At 55.2% G+C, this 22,321-nt stretch overlaps 1 protein-coding gene and 1 long non-coding RNA gene across 4 annotated transcripts in view; one reads left to right on the top strand and one right to left on the bottom strand.

Annotated features, from left to right (window-relative positions):
• Positions 1-1,681: 1,681 nt before the first annotated feature.
• Positions 1,682-21,700, bottom strand: USP2 (ubiquitin specific peptidase 2). Its single transcript, XM_019468886.2, is given in 15 exon segments — positions 1,682-3,468; positions 3,742-3,862; positions 4,033-4,140; positions 4,359-4,437; positions 4,590-4,670; positions 4,754-4,857; positions 5,077-5,141; positions 5,317-5,363; positions 5,365-5,428; positions 5,531-5,642; positions 5,826-5,949; positions 6,441-6,491; positions 17,469-17,654; positions 17,883-18,700; positions 21,553-21,700. Coding segments are annotated over 14 exon segments (2,007 nt in total). The 5' UTR covers positions 18,660-18,700; positions 21,553-21,700; the 3' UTR covers positions 1,682-3,380.
• LOC109278515 (uncharacterized) overlaps positions 10,316-22,321 on the top strand; it is a 291,024-nt gene continuing 279,018 nt past the window's right edge. For 2 of the 3 annotated variants that reach the window (XR_008421280.1, XR_002085704.2), the window contains exon 1: positions 10,318-10,502. This is a non-coding gene — a long non-coding RNA (uncharacterized LOC109278515). Of the gene's footprint in view, positions 10,503-22,321 lie in introns of all 3 variants that reach the window. The other variant, XR_008421279.1, reaches the window with a different exon arrangement.

The raw sequence follows: 22,321 nt of genomic DNA, 5'->3' as shown, positions 1-22,321 counted from the left end.
TGGAATCATGGAACCAGAGGCATGTAAGGCCCCCTAACTTGGGACTTGGGAGGCATGTACTTAGATAAGAAGTGACTTAGAAAGAGGACACTTGGGCTGAGAACTTCAAGGTCCAATCTCCTTAATGCAGATGAGGCACAAGGCCCAGAAAGAGGGAGGTTCTTGCTCAAGGTCACACAAGAGCAGTTGCGGGGGGGCGGGGGGGCGGGAAGAACTCCCTCCCTTCCCCAGGGAGAGGCCCGCTGGAACATAAGCAAAGAGTGGGGGAAGAAATTCCAGTTGCTAGGAGGCAAAGCTGATGGATAAAGAAACGTGGGGGACAGATTGTGTTTGGGATCTGGGTAGCATTAGGACCTGTTGCCATGGGAACGAGAAAGCGCCATAGGTTAAGTACAGAAGGGAGAGCTGGGTGCAAGGGTGGAGTGGGCTGCCTGTAGCCGTCTGCTCCCCTGTGGGAGACCACAAAAAGGCCGCGGTGGCTTCCACATCCAGTGAAAAACTGGTTGAGAGGTACAGCAGGTTACAGTGATTTGGGGCTCACCCATCCGCTTCGCTAGAAGCCGGTTTCCACCTTGAAGAGCATCCTGTTGACTTGTGGTTTGGGGGAAATCATCAGCATTTAAAACCTCACCCTGGGTCAGGCCACTTCCAGGGCCTGTCAGGGAGAAATCCCAAGGTTTGAGTCGATGTTTTTCCCACTCTTGGAAAATGCCCAGGAGAGATGCTCCCAGCACGGTCTCATCCCACGTGAGGAGTTTGACAGCAGGCGCTGCGGTCTCAGCAAAGATGCGATAGACAGGCCTTGATTTTTCAGTGTCTGGAGCAGGGAGGCAGTTAGGAAAAACCCCAGTAAAATACTCTTAAGTTCAGCTGGCGGAGGCTTCAGCTTCCAGGGTTCTAAAATCAGTGGCAGAAAGGGACAAACCTAAATTGTACTAAGAGTTAAAAGACAAAACCAAAGGAGACAAGTCCCCGAGTGCTCCAAAAAAGCATTCTCTTTAAAGGGTTAAATCTGTTTTTAAGTCTTGAAAAAAAGCACCTTGGAGAACAAAACCTTCAGCATAAAAGCCGCTGTTTCTAGGTATTAATAGGCCAAGTCAGAGTCTCATGTTCATCAAGGCCAAGTCTTTTATTCCTCCACATCCAGGTACAGCGACTCTGCTCCAAGAGCAAACTGTTACACCCAGCCTGTGCTGGAGACACCGGTTGTGGCTCATTCTAGGTCCGTACAAGACGCCCAAGTGTCAACAGAACCGGGAGTGCCCACGCCAGCAGTTAAATGGCAGATGACGGAAATGTCTACTAGATATGCTAATTTTCTTCGGTGTGAAGACGACGTCGAGGTTATGTGGGAGAATGTCCTTCCTCTCAGGAGACGCATGCTGAAGTATTTAGAGGTGGCGAGGGCACCTCACCACTACATGTTTGGCCCCCAAGAACAAAGTATATGTGAACAAGCCCGGCAAAATGTTGATCGGCGAGTACGGGTGAGGAGAGCATTCAAAACGTGCACTATTTCAGTTTTGTAGAGTTGGGAAGTTTAGACTGAAAAGTGGGCAACTTTTTCAAGAACTTGGCATTCACGGTCTGGTGGTAGCAGTAAAACATGCGGCGACTAACAGGCTCACAGCTCTTCCCGGGAGCAGACCCTTCCCAAATCAAGATGCCGTCACTTACCGACTTCTTTCTCAAAGCTATTATTTATTCTGTACAAGGTTCCACTGTACATCAGACATTCTTCTACTCTTGCTTACACAGTAAACAAGTGCACACCAGCCCTTTGGCTCAGGTTCACAGGGCTTCCCTGGGGAAGGGGGTCAGGCCAGTTAAACTTGGGGCGTCTCTCTGTGATGCCTCCTGGGAGCGTTGGAAAGCTTCAGGCTCCAAGGGGCACAAGCTGGGCCCACCTGCGTGGATGCACAGAGCTCCGTGCCTTGGTGCCGGACAGCTTACTCTCCGGGACAGCACCGAGTTTTGTCCAGAACCACTCAGGGCAAAATCACGCCCGTGGGAAAAGAATCATACGGCTGAGGCAAGATGTCCCCAGACACCCAGGCTCCAGCTCCTGGGGTGGGGCTGACGACCGATGCCAAGAGGGGCTGAGGGGTGGCATGGGCATCCCTGAGAAACTCGGTCCAAAGGGCCTATGTCTAGGAGGCTCTGAGAAGGGGTGGGGGCATGAAGGTCAGGAAGAAGAAGCACATTAAGAGGGAATAAATTAAAGGTGAGAGAAGTTCTAGGGATAAGGGGCTTGTGCTATCCTTCAAACAGCTGGGGAGTAGACCAGGGGTGGCTTAGAGGAAGTGGGCAGGAAAAACTTGATACGCTACCGTAAGAAATCTCCTTCCACCTACTCTCCTCTTCACCTCACTGCGATGTAAAACAAGCCAGGGGCTACGGGCACGACCCCCATCTCCCCCAGCGGGTTTGAACACGGCACTGGGGAAAAGGGAAGAGGCTGAGGGATATTTCAGGGAGGGGCAGTTACCCCCTGGTCCCCAAATGCTATAAGGCACAATTCTTGGAGGCAACTAGATTCCATCCAAAACATTAAAACAAAAACAAAAACAAAAACTTGTTAGATCCCGGGTCTACTGTGGCTGTACTTAGGGCCTGGCCAACACCCACCTAGCACCACTGGGGGCTAGCATTAGAAAAGCTGTATTTGAAGAAAAAAAAAAAAAAAATGACCAGCATAACGTCCCAGCTGTGAAGAAGTGTGAAGGAGAGCATCTCCAGTCTGAAAGCTTTAGTTATGGTAATTAAAAAAAAAAAAAAAAAAAAAAAAAAGTTGGGCTTTTAAAAACCAAAATCAGCTTTTTTAAAAGTCATCCCCTTGTCTGTCTCCCTGGAGATAGCAGCGTTAAGAGGGCTCTTGGCTCATGGGTGTTTTTCTTGCTTCTGGACTGGTGAGCAGGGTCCAGGCAAAGACAGGTGCCAGGCTCCGGCGCCGGGGCTCCCAGGCGGCGATCCTCCCAGCAGGCTCCAGAGGGCGCTGTCTTCTCGGGAGGAACGGGGGCTGGAAGGGCACCAAGAGGACGAGATCTTCTCCCCACAGACCGCTGTTGTTTATTACACACAGGAAAAAACCACAAGCTTAAAAACGCAAACAAGAGAAGCCGAGGGGACACTGTGCTGGCTCCGGGCTCTGTGTCCTGTCGATCTTCGTGCCGCGTATGGCTCAGGGGCTCCTGGCTCCTCGCTCCAGACCCTGACCAGGCTGCAGCAACTCCTGCTCGGCAGCTTTAGTTTACTTTATTTTTCTCTTATTTGTCAGGATTTTTTTTTTTTTTTGTCTTTAAAAAAAAAAAAAAAAAAAAAAAAAACTTAGGGTGGGGGGCCACCACAGGAAAGGGAGACAGGGATGTAGCTCCTTGCTGCTACATGCGGGAGGGTGGACTGGCCAATTCGTAGAAGAGCAAATAGGCGTCGCTGGTGCGCACTTGGCTGGAAGACATGGGTGTGACGCTGTGGAGAGAGAAGGGAAAAGTCAGGGCCCTGGTGAGTGGGCCACCGGACACAAACTGAGTGGCTGAGGGAGTCGTGAGGGCCCGCTGCTTCTCTCCCTACTGTGCCCCCAAAGCCAACCTCTCTCGTCTTCTAGAAATTCTGCAAATGGGCAACGGACTCGTATATATCACACGGCCTTTTGGCTCTGACCTTTTGCAGTCAAGTGGAAGCCACACAGATGGGTGAGGGACAGGTGTCCGACAGCCAGGAACCCTGAGACCTCCGTCTCACCTGGAGTCATTGAAAGTGTGCCATTCGCCCGTCACTGGACTCCGGCAATAGGCTGTATAATGGCCGCCCATGGTGGTTCCAGAGTGATTGGACACAGCGTACAGGTTGTAAACAGCGTGGTCTGAGGAGGAAATGCGAGGTTTCAGGCCCCCAGGGCATTCCTCTCCCACCTGGCCTCTATTCCTGATTTTCATAACTCACTCTTCGGCAGCTTCCTTCTACCTCTTGGCCTCCCATCTGGATTTTAGGCACCTGTACCTTGTTTCCGCCCTTCCAGCTCAGAATACTCACTGGTGTTTTCTGAGGCAAATTCTCTCAAGTCCAGGTCTCTTAGTGGGAAATTCACAAATGTTGTGAGCTTGCTGGTTCGTATCCTGGATTCTGAGAACCGCTTCAGATCTGGGGTTGATGTGAGTCAAGGACAGACAGGGTGGCAAGAGTAGTCACAGTAAAGGAGACTGGGTCCTAAGAGGGCGATGCGCTTCTCAGAAGCATTAGAGCAAACAGGGAAAGGAAAGTCTACCAAGTTTCCTTTTTTCCTACTCTGTTCGCCCTCACTTAGGCCCCCAGTCACTCATTGAAGGCAAGGCCCTGCCAAGGGGGATGTTTAAGGATACGGAGCACCAAGATCTTTGGGAACCTCTGGATGGAGAACTTCTTTATACATCGTTTTCTGGCTCGGCAGCGACAGCATGTCTGAAAGACACGACCAACAGAGCTACAGAGGACTTGGGAGAGAAGTTAACAGGCCGCGTCCCGCAGCTCCTGGGCTCGATCTGCCGGTGACAGGTCTTTCCCAGAGAGGTCTCTTGTATGCGTGCTCTTGCTCTCATGGAAGGGGGACTTACTGGCTTTTCATCGCCATCAAGCACATCCTCTTTGGTGAAGAGCCTCATGCAGTCCATTAAAGTTACCTCAGGATAACCTCGCTGGGAGAGACAAAAAGTCACAGGTCGATGACGTGAAAAGATAAGAGTGGGAGTTTCCAATGTGGGGCAACAGGGGCACATACCTTAGCGATGGGCAGTGAGAGGTCCCAGAAGGGATCAAAGACTGTAGAGCAGTAACCACAGTCAGTGCACGTCAGGGAGCTCTTTAGCTGCCCAACAAAAAGATCTGCAGAAGAGACGGGACAGCGAAGCTTAAACCCGGAGAAGGAGCACGCGTCTTCTCTGGGCTGCGTCCCTTCTCAGCGCTCCTGACTCTGTCCGTGGGCCACTGGGCAGAAAGAGGGTTCCCTGGGAGGGTGATTCTCAGGGCCTTTCATGCTCATTCTCTACTCAGGCAAAAGCAGTTAAGGGGGAGAGCAGGCATTCCTCCCATTCACGCACTTACCCCCAATCCGACTGTCTTCCCGTTCTAGATACTTCCTCCACATCTGTCGCCCTTTCTCATCATCACTAGGAACCAGAGAGAGGGAGACAACTGGGTCAGAGCTCACGAGAAGTTTAAGGACCCATCGATCTAAATCCTTAATATTAAGAATTCTCTCCAAATTATTAACCCCAAAGTAGTCAGCAAAAGATCACAAGTTCACGAAGGGTTTCTTTCCTATGGCATTCTCCTCTTACTTACGGAAGATGATCGAGGTTCTCAGGGTTGGACTTAGGCCTCACTGTTACCCCGGTTCACCTCGTTGTGGAGCCCATCCAGAAGAAAGCGCAGAAACTCCTGAGCATCTTGCTGACTGAGTCCAAAGAAAAGACAGTGAGCAACACCTCTCGTTCTAAGAACCGACCTGCTGTGGCCGACTCCCACCCCGGAGAGGACATGTCTGCAAGGCTCTTACTTATAGCCAACGAAGCGCGGGGCGTATCTCTGGATCTGGGTCTTGAACTCAGATGGGCTCACCACATCATTGGGGGATGAAGTCCATATGGTCTGGATGAGTTTTGCAAACTCTACAGGAAGGAGAGGGTAGAGAGGGGGCACGGAGGGCAGGTGAGACATTTTCTGGAAGAAACTCCAACTAGAATCCCACCAAAAAGCAGCTAAAGGAAGAAAAACAGGACGGATACGTAGAAAACACATCTACTGGAGTATGGTAGTGGAGCGGAGAAAGTGTCCTCGGATGGGCTCCTCACCTTCCATGAGGGCTGTGTGGACACTGCTGCCGTGGCTGAGATCCCGCATGTAGAGCCTCTGGAGGCAGTAATCCCTCAGCTCCCGGGTGTTGCTCAGACACTGCAGAATGGAGTTCATGAAGCACTGCAAGAGATCATCCAGACCATGAGCGGAGAGAGGCCCCCGTCATGCGTGTCTACTCACACAGTACCAAAGGCCCTCTGGTTCATCTACTCCAGAAGCGAACCCTCCCACAGCCTCAAGTTCCTCTTTTCGCAAGTGAAAGGGGTGCAGTGAGGCAGATTCCCACTGCCGGCAGAGGTGGCCTAACCGGTTATTTACCGTAGAGATGTACAAACCGGTGTGGGTGAGCTGGGCAGAAGTGGGTGGGAAGTGATGGATGTCCTTCAGGAGAAGGATCCAGGAATGTAGCTGACGGTGAAGGGGGCAACTCCCCTTTAGCAGTGCTTCCTGCTCGGGGCGAAGAGTGAGGCAAAGCCCCGGCCACAAGGGCACATTTCAACGGGCCTAGAGGATGGGGAGTCAGCAGGAGCTGGGAGGGAACTCTGGTTAGGGGTCCCAGGTGGGACAGGAGGGGGTGGCCTCAGGAAAGAAGTGGGCTGGGAAGAGCTCACCGTGTTCCCAAGGTTTCGAAGACCAGCCAGACCCTGGGCGCTCTTAGAATTCTGTAAGCAAAGAACACATGGCGTATGAGACTGAAGGCAGAGAGGCTGGGCCTGGGGTAGGCTCTCCCGGGCACTTTTCTGCCAGTTGGAGCCATGAGCATCAGGCACACACATTATTCTCTCTTCAACTTTAGACTATGTACGTGGTAAGAAAGAGGGTTGAAGGATGCCTGTCATTTTCAACAAACAGCAAAAATATTCTTCAGGGCTTTCTTTTGTTGAGATGTGTTCCCCCCCCCCCCCCATCTCTACATTACTCTTCATTCTCTGCCACACTGGAGGCTGGAGATTAGAATGAGAGACTAGGAACTTGTGTATTTGATTCCGGCTACAAGGAACTCCAGGTCCCCAATCCAGGCATTATCTCCAATGACCCACTTTTCTGCCCGTAGATGTCCAAAACATGAAGCAGCTGTCATAACAGGCACTTCAAGGAGGTCTTGAAATGCTCAATGACAAAACATCTGAAGCGAGTCAGATCTTCAGCTGGGGAAAACCAAAGTTGGCCTGCCATCCTGAATTGCCGGGAGACAGGTGGGATTCCTTCCAGCTGAGCTCAGCTCCTAAAGGCTGATTACAGCCTGGGAGAGTCCTCCCTGCCTGGCTCAGGTTTCAGCATCCTGACTGGTCACTGGCTGGGAACACTTCTGATGGCAGACTGTGGCCACACAGAGGTAAGCACCTGGCTGAAGGTGCCACTCTGGTTCTTGTCCTTGTTGTGGAGGCCGGTGAGGGGGTTGGAGCGAGGCAGCTGCCAGGCCGAGGACTGTGAGTATTGTTTGTCCAGCTCTCTTGGCTAATTCCGGCCCTACCTCCAGGAGTCAGAAAACATTTGGGCTCAAAGGGTTAAAGACACAGTGCGCAGATGAGCCTGCCACCCCCTCTCTCCGGGAGGGGACGCGGGAGCCGGCAACTCTGGAGCAACACTGACTGGGGCATGCGTGGGGCCAGCTCAACCCTGATCAGAACAGGAGCCTGAAATAACTCAGCTAAAATTACTCATGCTGTGTGCTGACAGCCTCTGAGGCTGTCAGCAGCTCAAAGCCCATGAGGTTGTCAGCTCAAGGGGGTGGGGTGGGGACAGGCAGGTTGAAGGAGGGCTTTTCTCAGGAACTGCCCTGCTGATCCCACAAGGAAGTGGATCCCTCCTTCCTAGTTACCAGGTCTAACACTAACAGGGAAGGAAATATACTCAGAAGAGAGACCTGGTTTCCACCTGCAGTTAGAGAGCAAAGCTCATTGGCAGCAGGTGGGCAGAAGCATCCTCGAACTCAGCCAGCACTAGAAGTATATGGCCCCAAACACAAATTTAAATCTTACCTGACAGTCTAAACCCTGATGTTCCAGTATGAGGGCCACAACAGAGATAATTCCCTGGACAAAGACCTTATCAGCATTTTCAGGGAAGCCCGGAGAAGGACTCCCCGCTGCCCATTTGGAACTAAACGTTAAAGCCCATCCACAAAAGGATACCCACTCTTCCCTCCCCCAACAGCCACTCTTACTCCTATTTTTGGCAGCGCTTTGTTAGTTCTTACCCCCTGTGCCTCAGACGACACCTGTCTAAAGGAGCTGTAGAAGCAAAACATTCTACCACTGGTGATCATGTCAAGGTCCATCAAGGTGGGCCCTCAGCGGAGACAGTAGTCACTCAGTACTAATGGGGGACGGGCAATGGAAAACTGGAGGCACTTCTGTGGCCTTGACACTTTTAACTCCGACCCAGCACAGGGAGGGTCAAGAACACGTCATCACCTGTGGTTACGGTTCTTGATCTAACCCTACTAATGGCCTAGCCGGTGCAGACATGGGGAAGGCTCCTTTAAGGTTTCGCCAGACCCTCTGTTAGTTTTCCTTTTCGTAAGGGGTGGGGGGTGGGTCGTGCCTCTGTCTAAAATTTCCCGAGTTCAAAACTACTTGCCAATTTCTAAGCGCTCTGTGTAGAAGGCCGTTGGATAACAGGAGTCTGGGGGTGGGAGTGGAGGGGAGAGCAGGGCTGTTCTGTGCCCAGCCAGATATTCTTCTGCCATGAATAGGAAATCAGGAGCTCCGGGGAAAGTCAGCACTTTCCATTCCAGAGAGAACAAAATGTCCTAGGAGTGACCTTTCTTATGGGGAAAACAATCCTACCTCAGGGCCGACAGGGAGAGGCTGGACCGGGAGACCCCCCACCCAGCGAGAGCCTCTCACCCAGCGGGAGACAAGGAAAGGATTCCAGCTGCTAATGTGGAGCTCATATGCCAAGACCTGAGAAAGTCTGGATCAAGAACTTCCTCCAAATGAGCCATCAGCCAACCTAAGCTTGACTTAGTAGCAACGGCCGTTCTGAAAAGTAGACGCCACCTCCGCAGTTAGTAAACAGGCAGCATTCACCTTCCGTGAAGGGGCAGGGGGCTCAGCAAGAGCCCGCTCTGGGTTAATGGGGCGGAAACATCTGGGGATACAGAAGCACAGGCTTATGGGTCACATAAGCAAGGCTGATGGAGGTTTGAGTCTTCACACTCAAGACCCCGCTAAAGGGCTTTCCTGCTTACTTCACCTGTGCCACGAGTGTCAGCCATGAGTCCTGGCTGCGGCCAAGGAGCCTGGTGTGGCCCTGGCACGGGGCAGGGCACGCACTGCCAACTCGTGGAGCTGGTGCCTGTTACATAAGATCTGTCAAGCTCTGGCCCCTTCTCCCTTCCCCAAGGGGGCAGTGCCCAGCTTCTAGCCCCAGCATTACCCCGGGGGCGGGTGGTGGCTACTTCATCTGAGGGACCCAGTGCCCACTGAGCAGAACTGGGGACGGCCGAGAAGAAAAGGGAAGTTGCCCTCTTTCACCTGTCTGCGACTCCTCTGCCCTTCGCGGGGGTCAAAGGACCCCCGTTACCAACCCTTTGGGAGAGCGCCCTTTGGGATCAGTGAGGGGGAGGCGGCTCCTTTCCCACCAGCCTTTCTTGCCGGGTTTTGGTCTTGGAGGAGTCACACGCGCAGAGTCCAGCGTGCCGCCGGTTCCCTCACACAGCGAGAGCCAGTCAAGGTTACGCTTTCCCGCACCTGTCCTGAGAGGTGCCAGGAATTAAGAGCCCAGGGGCCACCTGGTGCCGGGGTCTCCAAGAGGGAGGGGAGGAGGGGGGCTCGGCCTGGGACCTCAACAAGGGGAGGGGGCCGCGAGTAAGCCTGAGATCACCTGGGGAGGGGGCATTCCTTGCCGGGAGAAACTGGGAAAGGAGGGGCGGGGGCTGGGAAGAATCGGTCCCCCAGGCCGGGGGCGCGCGCGGCAGATGGGGGCGGGGGTGGGCGTCCCGGCGAGGAGGCGGAACCCTAGGCCCTCGGCGTGGGGGTTCCGGAAAGGGGGCCCCGCGTACCTTGGCTTTGTTGAGCAGGAGCCCCACGAAGGTGGAGAGCAGCAGGGAGGGGGAGAGCGGGGAGCGCGGCCGCAGCTCCTTGGCGAGGGCGGGAAAGGGGGCGGCGGGGGGCTCCTCGGGCAGGGTCACGGTGTACGAGGTGCGCATGCTGGGGGGCAGGCGGCGGGCTCGGCCCCACGCCTAACGTTGGCAAAGGGGGCGCGGGGGACGACCGCGCGGTGCCGCGGCCCGGACGCCAAGGCCGGCGAGGCCGCCACAGGACACCGTCTGCGGCGCCCGGCGGTAACCGCTCCGGCCGGTCGACCGCGCGCTCCTTCGCCTCAACCTCCCCGGCGCTCGCCGCCAACCGCCCCGACACCCGGCTCTCTCGCGCTCCGGCAGACTGGCGGCCCCGCCGGCGCCTCGGGCCCCACGACGTCAGCGCCGGGGGCGGGGCCGGCGCTCCAGCCCCGCCCCCGGCGCCGGCACGCGGCCCCCGGCGCGGCCCCGGCCCCGCTCGCCCCCGCGCCTCCCGCGGCTCGGCCCCCGGCCCGGACCGCCCCCAGCCCGCCGACCCCACGGGCCGCCTAGAACCCCCGTCCCGGGGAAGGGCTGAACGGGCTCCCGCGCCGGCCTCGGGGTCGGGGCTCAGGAGGACACGACCCCACAGGACCGTGTCGGCCCGGTGAGCTTCCCCCCAAGGCGGTTCACAGTTCCTGACTTCTGGGGGCCGCGGAGCCTTTGGCGAACCCCGTGAAAGCGCCGTTCTCTCCTGGGGCGGGGGATGCACTTGTGCACAAACTTTTGCACGGCGTTCGGGGCGGGGGGGTACCCAGGCCTTCGTGGAGCCCAACACCCATACAAACCGCGAGGGTCGAAGGGCTCCCGGTTAGGAGGATGGGTTTCCGCCGCGTCGGCGCTGAACTTTTTTACCCCCCAACCCCGCCCCAGTCCCACCTGGCCCATTATCAAGAGAGGCACTGCTCCTATTTTATAAAGTGCAATAGGTCACTGTCCCATTTGGCCCCAGGGAAGAACATTTTCTGGAGTCTTCTGTCCAGTTACCCAACTGCATCTCTCACCGAATCTCAAATTTTGATTTGTTTTGGGAGGTGGGAAGAAAGAACCACCACGTTGAGGAAGCAGGTGCTCAGCCCGGGTGGGTGGGGTGGTGAGTGTACTGCTCTGACCCTAAGGGCGCCAAGGCTTGAAGAGCAGCGGCCTCTGCGTTTTATTTCGATGCTCCACCCCCCCCACCTCCCCACCTATCAGGGACCCACACGGAATCTGCCTAGAGAAAGTATCTTGTTTGGAGCCTGCTGGCTATTTTTAGCCAGTATTTTTAGCGTTTAAAAATACTCCGAGAAGCAGCAGTGTGTGCTGTTACTCATCTGTGGCCTCCTTCTGTGCCTCTTGGCGTGCTCATCCCCACATGTACACGCGCACCGCACACACGACCACAGCCCCATGGAGAATGTGCCCGGGACACATGTATGGAGTGGGCATGAGGCAGGAGCCACAGGGCATTTCACCCGATGGTGAGTGAGGGCACCAGTGTTAGGGTGGTGAGCTCCACAGCCACTGTCTTCACTCGGTGACCAACACTGGACACACTGCCACGGCCTTTTCCTCCATGCTTCCCTCTTTCTAGGTGCACTCTTTCCAGCAAGTCCCACACAGTCTGCAACAATTCTTGCATTGGATCACAGCACGCTTCTGCCCCCAAACACCTAGAGCACTGGACTCTTGCCTCCAGTCCAGAAGCTGAGCTAGCTCTGCGAGGCTGTCCGTCCACAGGCTCCTTCCAGCATCACCACCCTCCCTCTTCTCTGATCCCTGCTGCTAACCAACCTGCTCTTAGTTCGCTGCTTCGGCACTTGCCTTCTCTCACTTAAAGAGCAAAACTGCCACGGATTAAGTACTTATTAAATGCCAGGCACTGGCTAAGTGCTTTATATATGTTATCCTAGTTAACTTACATAATTAACACAACGCCGTAGGAACTATTACCTCTATTTTCTGGATGAAGGGCCTTAAGTCCTGAGAGGTCAAATGACGTGCCAGAACCACAAAGCTAATAAATGACAGTGTGGGGCTTTGAACCCCAGCCTGCCTTTCGGCAAAACCCATGCTTTTAACAACTACCAGGAGACTCTGGAATGTCCTTCCTGCTCTCTGCCAATTACCTGCTTGTAAATTCTGCTCAAAACTTGTGTTTTCCACAAAGCCCTCTCCAAAGAGTTCCACCCAGCTCAGAACGCCCCATTACTGCATACCCTCTGTCTATTGGTGTTCAGTTTACATAGTACTAATTTATCTTAATATGTTTATCTTTGATTTATAAGTGTCTCCAAAGCTTCTGTAAATGGTCTTCGAGTGTGTGTTGATTGTGCCATCGCAATGAAACTCCCTCAGGGGCAGGACTGTGGGTTCTCTTAGTGGGTGCTTAATAAATGGTGTTGATCTCATCTGTAAAGTGGGGGCCAGGATTCTTGGGTATCCTGGAAGTCCCACTGAGCCTCACAGGGTGGGGTGAGTCTGGATTTGCATGTGGAATAAGCATGCTGTGGTAAGTGCTGTCTAACAGGTGCTTACCCACGGGAACATTTGGCTTCTCGCCCCATGACTTAGTCCAGTGATGTGAGTACTACCCCCCGGGATTCTGTTAGCACATTTTCTCCCTCTTTCCTGGGATGTAGAAGGTTAAGGGCCCAGAAGGGGAAAGCTACCTGGATGGGAGCTCTTTGAGAAGCCTGGGGTGAGGGGAAAGAATTCACACAGGGTCCGGTCTTGTCAGGCAGGTCTGACTGCTGCAGGACACAACCAGCAAAGAACTGTGGCTCATTTCTCAACTGGCCAACCCCCCCCCCCCCCCCCCCCCCCATGACATGCTTTCTCCTCAGTGCCATTTCTTGAAGTGGGATGGGCAATCTGGGATCTGACTCTGGCTCTGGCTGCATTACTCTCTGCCTCCTGAACGGGGCTCATTCCGGCAGCTGGAGACTGCCATTTCTCAGAAGCCTGTGCTTGGGCTGTCTTCCCTGTAGGTTAAGAAATTTTCTTCACCTCAAATCTTTTTTGGCATGGATGGAGTATAAATAAATTAGAGTCAGGGTTGCCTCTGTGAGGGCAGGACTGAGAGTATCCTGCTTCCTCAGATCTCAGGGGCAGCTTGGTTCAGGGTTTGGAAACACTGAAGCAGGCCTGCTCCCCGCAAAGCAAGCGCCCTTTATTACTGTCACAAACGGAGAGACTGGTGGCCTGACTGATTGAACCGGCAGGGGCTCAGAGTCCTTCATGGGGGTTGGACTTTCAGCCCACAAATGCCCCTGGGGAAGGAGGGCGCTCTGCTTGCCTGAATCACTCAGACCCCAGGAGGCCAAAAGCTCTGTACTCCTTTGAGCCCCTGGGCAATCTGGCCTGAACCAGCTGGATTCCAGAGGCCCACACATTTCCCTCTCTTGCATATATTTCTGTGTGGGTGCCAGTTTTACGTATCCATTGAGGTGACAGGGTGCAGGGGGCCACGTGTGCAGCTCTGGGCCCTGAACATGATGTTCATTTCTGTAGCTGATGGTCAGTGGAGCGGCTCCCCCATGGGCACGGAACATTTTGCCAGGCTTGGATTAACTTCTACATTGCTGCGTCCCACCCCAGCACCACATGAACTCATGAAGCCGTCCTGGAGTGGGGGTGGAGGAGGAGGCGGGGAGGATGATGCTGGGCCCTGATTGAGAAATTGAACCTGGGTAAGGCAGCACTGGGGCCACCAGCCAGCTGACAGTCCATAGCCAGTGTTCCAGGGATGGAGATGGTCAGTACCTTGCTGACTCTAAACGCAAACCCCAAACTGACTCTCCTTTCTTTCTCAGCAGTTAGCACTGGTCCTGGCCAAGGGATCCTCCTGCTTAAGGTCTCCTCTGAGTGACCTTCCCATGCTGTCAACACAGATTCAAGCCCTTAGGAAGTTCAGCTTCCTCAGGGTGGCTGAGTGGGTGAGGGCAGCTCCAGGGTCTTGGGCTGCTAAGCTGGACAAACGAGACAGTGGGGATGCAGTTCAGCGTGGCTGAGTAAACAGAGGGAGAAGGCAGGGGAGGAGAGAGGAAGGTCACACTTCTCCGCTTCTCATCCAGGACTTCTAGGGCAGTCCCTGCTGTCTTCAACTTGTTCTCTTTGGAGTAACCCCTGCTCACTGCATGGCAGCAGTCAAGTTCAAAGTCCCACCCAAGAGAAAAATCACATGACCTCCGCTTATATAATCTCTCTGTCACTGAACAGCTGGGAACCCAAGTCTTTGGGAGATGAGTCAGCAGCCCCAGTGACAAAGAGGACCCAGGTAGTCTAGGTTCCTGGACCTTTTGCTCCTAGCAACAGGTTTCAGAGCAGAGGGCAAGGGTCTGGAAGAGGCTGCATGGGGAGAATAGGTGGGGCAGGCTCTGAGCCTCACTCCCTGGCTCTGTATCTGAGCGGCAGGTACTTGGCATGATGACTGCACTCTGGAGGGCCCTGGGCCAACCGTAGTTTTCTTAGAGGAGAGGGTGGCCTGGGCAGGGCGGGGTGAAGGCAGGGCTGAGGCTGGCAGGCAGAATGCCAGGGAGCAGTTGGAGGGGTGGGGCGGGGGAGGATTAGGATGGATTGTAGGGGTTAAAGCGCAGCCCTGGCAGGGCTCAGTGGGAACAGCTTGTCCTTCCATAGGCCCAGGGAACAGGAGAGGTGGGGCGGAGGGGGCTATAACCGGTTGGGTGCTTGGGCTCCTGGCTTTCTGCAGGGCCAACCCACCTGGCCTGGCTTGGAGTCCCCACAGGCAATGGGTGGGGGTGGTAGTGAAAGCTTTTTTTTTGCTAGTTTTGAACTATCATGTCCCTCCCCTCCAATCTGTCTGCATTTTAAACAGAAGGTGGAGCCTGGGGCAGCCCTTGTTATCCTAGGCTGAGATGCACTCTGGCGGACTGGTGTTTTGTTGGTGCTTATGCAAGCATGGTGGGGGGCGGGGGGTGGCGTTCAGGATTCATGTATCCCCTCCACCAGTCCCTTACTTGTGCTCAGCTGAGTCTGTGAAATTCTAAGTTCATGTTGGCTGTTACTATTAATGAGGGAAATGAGTCTGGTTAGAACTCTTCTACACCCTGGTGGGGGGCCTGCTTTTGACCTCCCTTTATGAATGTCAGCTAGTTCAAGTCAGCTACCCTGAGAGCCCCTCGGGGTCAGGCCTGCTCCAGGGGACCCCAGAGGAGTCCCATCACACTGGGCCCTGCCACTTCCTCACCTTTGTTCCTCCCAAGGGTGGTCCCCTCCCGCCCCATTCTACTCAGCTGTCAAGTGCCCCTGTCCTATCATGCTCTTCCATAGCATTTTATAGGTTTCAGATTCCTTCACATCCACTGTTTGCTTTGAGCCTCCCGCCCGCCCTGTGAGGTGGGCAGGGCAGGCATGACCAATCCCTTTTATGGATGAGGAAACAGAGCTCAGATGAGAGGTGTCTAAGGTTAAAGAAGCAAACTGTTCTTTCCAGCCTCAGACGACCCCTCCCTTTCCCACCATCTATGACACCTAACAGCACCTGGGGCTGCCTCCTATCACAGCTGTTCTAAGAACTTATTTCCGCAAGTTGTGAATGCGCTGAGGGCAGGGACTATAGCTTGCATCTGTCTTGCCTCCCAAAGCACCTAGAAGGGTACAAGGAGGACTAACATTTATTGCGTGCCTACTCGGTGCCATGCAACCTTTGATTTCTCACAATGATCTATGAGGTGGGAACGACGAACACTCGTTTCATCGAGGTTCAGGTTCAGACATTAAGGAACTTCTCTAAGGTCGCACTGTCAGTAAGCTGAGCACCATAAATGAATGAATGAGAAGGCGAGATCCCCAACTGGAGATCTGAAAAGACACTGCACCCGCTTTTAGAAAGAAGTGGTCCAGGCCCCCTGAGCAGGGCTGTTCGCACCTCAGGAGATGGAGTCAGCAACAGGAAGTGAGGCTGAGAGTGGTGAGGAGGGGGTGTGAGGCTAAATCGGACCTTACACCAATGACCCATTAGGAGCCTTTCCCGTTGGTAGTGTCTTCTTGAATGTGAGCTGAGGGTGAGACACTAGCTCAATCGTAGGCTGTTACTGGCTACTTAAGTGTGTTGGGAATTGTTTCTGGATGGGAAGTGAGGGATGTTAGGGGGGCTGAGTTTGTCCCGGGGCAGTCTCAAAACTCCCTTCATCTGGCTCTGGAGGTGGAGGAGGAGCTGAGGTGTCCCCTGTGGGAGAGGCGGAGGGCAGCAGACTCCTGGGGGGTTTGAGGTGTGCCGGTGTAGGAAGGAGGCAGAGTCCCAACAGGGTTTGACACCCAGTAGAGGAGACCTGGCTGAGGGGGGGTCTGCAGTGTAGTCTGTGGAGAGGAGGTTTGCAGACCTCAGGCTGCTGACAGATTACCCGGAGTGCTTGTAAAAAGGGCAGAGTCCCAGGCATATCCCTAGGGACTTTGATTCAGGGGCTCTGGGTGGGGCCCAGGCCCCTGAATTATTAAGCCCTGCAGGTGATTCTGGTGCAGGCGGTCTGCAGACCTTACTTGGAAGAGCACTGCATACCATAGAGAACCCTTCCGAGCAAAGGGAGGAACCTCTCAGAGGCCTTTAGGGCCCAAGCCCCTCCATCGAGAGCTGCTTTCTGATTGTCCCTGAGATGAGCCACCCCAGACCTGCCCAAGGAGTCATGCTCCAGTCCAGCCACACATCCCTCGGAGAGCTCGTATTTCTCCCAGGCCAGTGCTGTTGCCCCTCACTTCTCTTTCACACTAGCCCTCCAACATAGCCACTCCTGCCTTGTCAGGTTCTGAATGTGCCGGGAGGCACCAACTTTTGTGTCTCCTATGGCACTTCACAGACAGCCCCTAAGGGCCAAGACTGTCTCATCAAAGTTGTCCTCTCAAGACCTTTAGTTATGACAGGCTTAACGGTCTATGATCCAAAGTTCTGCCCCTATTTTGCACCCCTGCTCCATTTGTCTGGACAAGCCCACTAAGCAGCATTTATTTCTTGCTGTGGCACAGCTATTATTTCCAAAAGGCACCTGTCCTAGAAGTAGGGGACTGGTACGTAAGGTGATGAAGGAAACCCAGCACCCAGCTCTCCTGACCATTTACTTGTCCATCTGTCTATCTGTCCGTCCATCCGTCCATCCATCCATCCATCTACCTACCCACCCACCCACCCAAACACCCATCCACACATCCAGCAGGTTAGCTGAGCTCTGTGAGGTGCTAGGCACATGGGGAGAGATCTGGAGGTGGGATTTCTTTCTCATCCTCTGAGAGCTGGCCACTTTACGGGTACGCTAATAACTAAAGAAAAGGCAGAGAGGTGACCCAGAGAGGTGTGTTCAGGGATTAGATGCAAGCCAGCCCTCCTTTTCCCTCATTCTAGCCTAGGCAGGACAGGAATATAGACGTATGGGATTGTCTCACGCCCTAGACAAAAATTCCTCCACCGTTTTCTCCCAAGATACAGGATGAGCACTGCCGTCCAGACACCCTGGTCCTGAGTCAGGACCAGTGTCAATCAGGGGGGAGCCGCGCTCCCCCTGATGCCTTATGCCAACGTGAAGCCACGTCCCCAGGCTGAGCAAGAGGAGAGATGCAACCAGAGCAGGGAGGCCTCTCTTACCACAAGGAACACTGGCGGTTTGGGGGCCTCAGCACTCAGCCCAGGATGGTGCAGGGCCTGCAGGGGACACTGGCATGTTGGGTGGTGAGGTGGCGGGTGAGAATTGCAGTGTATGTGGGGGTAGCTGACCGTTTCCGAGGGTACTGCTGGATCGTCGTTGAGTGCATGCGTCCTGAAATGGGTGTCCTGGGGAGAGTGGGAAAGTCCCTGAGCAAGGCACCGAGCTACAAGGGTACGAGACCCGCCGAGATGACGTCTCTGGCTTGGGCCGCAGGAGTAGCTGTCATGAGGTTTAGGAAGAAAACCTCTGCCTTCAATCATCAGTCAGATGGGGAGTCCTTCCCCGAATCTGGCTCTTCTACATCATTCGCTCCCTCCCCAGCCCACCGACGGGTCCCCACGGGGCAAACTCACCATGGTGTCTCGCCCTGGGGAGCTGGAGCGGCTGGACCCAGGGGCCTGGCCCTTACTCTTCTCCCACAGAGTGTAACGGCCAGTGGGTCGGTAGGTGGGGCTGAGGACTTCGGGGACTCGAGAGGAAGGGGCCTGGGTGGGCACCTGAGGGGCGCTGCCCTTTCGACCATAGTTCTCCAGGTAGTCTGTCAGGTACTCCGAGCGGCTGGCTGCCTGATAGAGCCCCTGCAGGGCGCACAGCTCCTTGCGCGTGCGGGCCAGCATGGGGCTGCGGCCCAGGTTCCCAGGGTCTATCCGAGAGCTATCTGAGGTCCGGAGGCTGGAGAAATCCCGGGCCAGGTCTGATTGACTGCTGGACTTCTTCTGGGTCAAGGTTATACCCTGGTCCCGGGCAGTCCCGGGCAGGTAGCTGAGGGAGTTGTTGGTCACTCCATAAGGGAATCCACTGCCCCCGCTGAGTCCGCTCCCTGAAGGCCGCTCAGTGCCTCGAGTCTGGCTCTCTGCCCGCTTACCACCCCCGATGATGTCGGGTCTCAGCAGGGGGCGGCCCCTGTCATAGTCCAGGATGGAAGAGGGGCCGTAGGTACGGGGACGGGTGAGGAAGCTGGTCGGGGGGCCTGGCTTAAAGCCAAGCTTCTCCTTCTCCAGGAAGGAGGCAGCCAGGTTGGCCCCATAGGACGAGGGAGTGTAGGTGCCATAGCCTGATTTGGCATAAGGGGCATCTGTGTAGCGGGCCGATTCTGTGTAGCGCTTCAGGGTGGAGGAGAGCTGGGACATCCTTCAGGGCGGCACTCAGTGGGGACTGGGAGCCTCATGGGCTGAAAGACAAGGAAAGCAGTTGTCAGAGGGCCCTGCCAGGTTTCAGGCTGCCCTGTACCTGCTCTTCATCCCCAGCTGGCCACAGCCAGAGACCACACTGTCCGTGTCCGCAAGAGGCTGGCCCGCTGTTAAGAAATACCCCCGTGCGTGTGCGTACACACACATGCGTGCGGGTTTGTGTACGGGTTTGCACGCCCCCATGTAGTCACGCCTGAGCGGGAGCACAAGACGCCAGCTGGCTTTGATAAACCGTACGGGGCCATCGATCTCAGCACGTCCTGGCCGCTCCGGGTGCTCCCCGGCAATGACCCAGACTTGAGAGTGGGGACTGCCCTGCCTCACAGGCCTCCAGTTGACTCACAGTATTCCAACCCAGATCTCCTCTGCTTTCAGGGGGTGCTACCGCCCTCAACCCCTGGATTGAAAATACGGGACATTTTAAGAATTAAGACTGCTTCCCTCCCTTCCTGCTTAAAGGAGGGGCAGGAATCTTTTCGGAATCCTACATTATCTGAGCTGGAGTGGCCCGGCGATCACTTGGTCAGATCCCTGGTGAGGAGAAGGAGGCTCATGAGAGGAAGTAATGGGGGCTAGGGAGGCAGTGGTGAGTGAGCATGTGGCAGAAAGGGGACTTGACCCCAGTCTCCAGATCCAATCCCACAGTTCTTCCCTGGACATGGTCACTTGCTGTGGTGGGGAATCCTCGTGTGGTGGAAACTGCCCTCTTCACGGATCTAACTCTTCTGTTCTAGGTGGAGTTAAGGTCCTGTGGCCTCCAGGGGTTCCTCTACCAACATCCAACCCAGCCGCCTCAAGCGTGATGACTTGTGCACAGGGGGCCCCCTAGAGGCTAAAATCCTTCACTACAGGCAGTGCTCTAGTGGCTGCGTGCCGTTTTTTGCAGCTGGGGTGGGTCTGGCGAAGGCACCCAGAACTCTCTGAATTGAGGGGTTGGAAAACCAGGATTGGAATCCAGGCCTTTTGGGTTTCTAGACCAGTGCTCTTCTTGCTGTACCTTGATTCACCACTCTCCCCCCCGCCCCCCCATCAAGTTTAGGCTCACTTGGGGACCACCAGAGTCCCTTCATCACCCTAAGGGCACAGGCTTTATCTACAATGGAGCTGAGGGGCAAAGGTGCTTTGGAGAGGGGAACCAGTAAGGTCAGGCCCCTTTCCTTGAGGACTTCAGGGGCTCTTGTGGGGCTCCTGGGTTGGCGGCGTTGGGGGGGTGGTGGCGCAGAGCCCTTCAGGAACCTCAGAGTAGTGGTGCAGGGCTGGTTTTGACTTGCCCAGCGACTGACTAGCTGGGTGATTTTGCACTATTCATTTAACTTGTCCGAGCCCCAATCTCCTCACCTGTACCGGGAGTATAATCATCATCATTATGCTTCCTATCTCACAGGTTTGTTGTGAGGAATAAATGAGATAATAACACGTGAAAGCCCTCGACTATGACAGTGGTTATTATCTCTTCCCCTGGCCCCTGCCAGGCCCTGGGCTCCTCCTTCGTAGGCCTATAATAATGTCAGGGCCGGCCGTCTCCTGGCCTGGCCGGCCTCTGACCTCAGCCCTGGGCGCCAGGCTTCCCCTGCATCCCTCGGTGAGATGTGCGGATGAGCAGGCAGCAGGCAGAATCTAGCCGTTCAGCAGACACCGGCTCGGGCAGCCCACAGCCTGCCCTAGGCTGGCAGCCCAGCCCATTTGGGCAGAGAGGAGCTGATGCCAGGCCCTAAATGCTGTTGGCTTGGCAGAGAGCCCTAGAAACTCAGTCCATGCAAGGCGTGGGATAGGTGCAGGGGTGGGAGATCAGCAGGTGGCAACCTCCGTATGGATCCCAGAACAGAACTTGTAGACCCTGCCAGAGATCTGCAGCAGTTTTCGGTCTGGGCTGGCTCCGAAAGGCCTGCTCCGCAGTTACTGGGTATGCTTCTCCCACCTGGCCTGGGGACCCCTGTCTTCGCTTGCATGCCCTTGCCCACTGTGCTTCCACCTCTAGCACGGCTTCCGCTCTTTTCTAGGAGAAAGTACCTGGAGGAGGACCTTGTGTCCGGTCGGAGGGGAACCACAGGTCTCCTTCCATCTGCTTAGTCTCTGGGGTGCAGAAAGGAAGAGCATGAAGGCTGAGGGAGGCCAGGGGGAGACCCAGATAGAGCCACCGGGGGCAGGGGCGTGGGACTAGTCCTGCTCTATTTCACTTTGGAGAACTCCATCAATAATTCAAAGTCAAAGAGACTCCAGGTCTCAGGAACTGGGCTCTGGGACACCAGGCAGCCAATCAGATACAACCTCCTCCCCACCCCCAAGGGCATGATGAGCTCATGCCTCCTCCCCATGGCTCTCACTCCCCCCCCTCCACACTAAGGCTCCCAGGGAATTGGTATTCTGCAGGCAGTGCCCCAAACTCGTGACCTCTCCTGGCCCTGCTAATGACGCAGAAGTGCTGGGGCCAAACAAAGTACAGGGCACAGAGACAGCCAGTCCTGGGAAGGCCCACGAATATTCCTTGGGAAGGGATGGGGCTACAGGTGGAGTCACACCTTCTGGCCCGTAGAGTCCCAGGAGGGCTCCTAAATCCCGCTCTCCTGTCTGCTCCCATCTGGCAGGCAAGTGACAGACCTCCCCCTTGCCAAGGCAGCCCTGGGGGGTCATACCATCACTAACAGCTCCCTGGAAGCTGACTCTCAGTGCTGACATCTGGCCTATAGTTCCCCTGTCTGGGGAGAGGCTCCCTTTTGGGGCTGAGGCCTTGAGCATGCCTGTCCCCTTCCCTAACCCCTAGTTTCATTCTTGAGAAAAGTGTCAACACTTTCCAGGTGAGCAGACAGCTTGGGTTGGTGCCCCTTGGCATTACCTGGCACGGCTGTCCCCGGAGACTGCAGAATTCACCACGGGTGGGAGAGCAGGCTGGGCCCTGGCTGTAGCCTTGCTGCGCAAGACAGGGACAGGACGGGCACTCACATGGCTTCGAGTCTCCTTGTTGCCACAGGAACGGGCTGGACTGAATGGCCCTTTCATGGGGCAGTGGGAGGCGAGCCGATTGGCTGGGATTCCCCCGTCTCCCTCTCTGCCCGGCGTGGGGCCCCCGCTGCCCGTCTCCTTCTGCTGTTTACCCAGAGCTGGCAAGTATAGGCATGTGGCTCTAGGCAACTCCTCCCCAGGTGCCCGCCACCTCGGACAGCGGGGGCCCTCCACCTGCCAAGCTCCTCCTCCACTCCCATCTTCGCAGGGGCGCCTCCACTCCTCCCTGCTCTGTCAGAGTTCCCCCTCACTTTGCTGTTTCCCCCCCGCTTTGGAGGCGCCTCTGCCTTCATTCCTCTGCCCAGAGCACTCAGCTTCCTGAAGGGACATGCGGTGCCTGGCGCTCTCCTGAGTGAACTTCGTACCGAGTGTCCTCAAAGTCTCAGTGCGGATTTAGGCTTGGATTCTTTCAGAGAAAGAATGTAAACTTGCAAACATCATTTGAAGGCTTAAATGATTTATGTTACATTGAAATGACCATTTTTGCTCAAAAGTCAAAAAGCAGACAAGAAATTAAATAATGAAACTTTGAAGTGTGTAGCACTCATATTTCTGAAGTTACTGCAGTTTGGAGCTGCACTAAGGCTTCTGGGACACCCTGT

The sequence above is a fragment of the Panthera pardus genome, unplaced genomic scaffold (assembly GCF_024362965.1).
Source record: "Panthera pardus isolate Hobbes unplaced genomic scaffold, ASM2436296v1 HiC_scaffold_12, whole genome shotgun sequence".
Lineage (NCBI taxonomy): Eukaryota > Metazoa > Chordata > Mammalia > Carnivora > Felidae > Panthera > Panthera pardus.
This window is presented reverse-complemented; position numbering and strand designations above follow the sequence as displayed.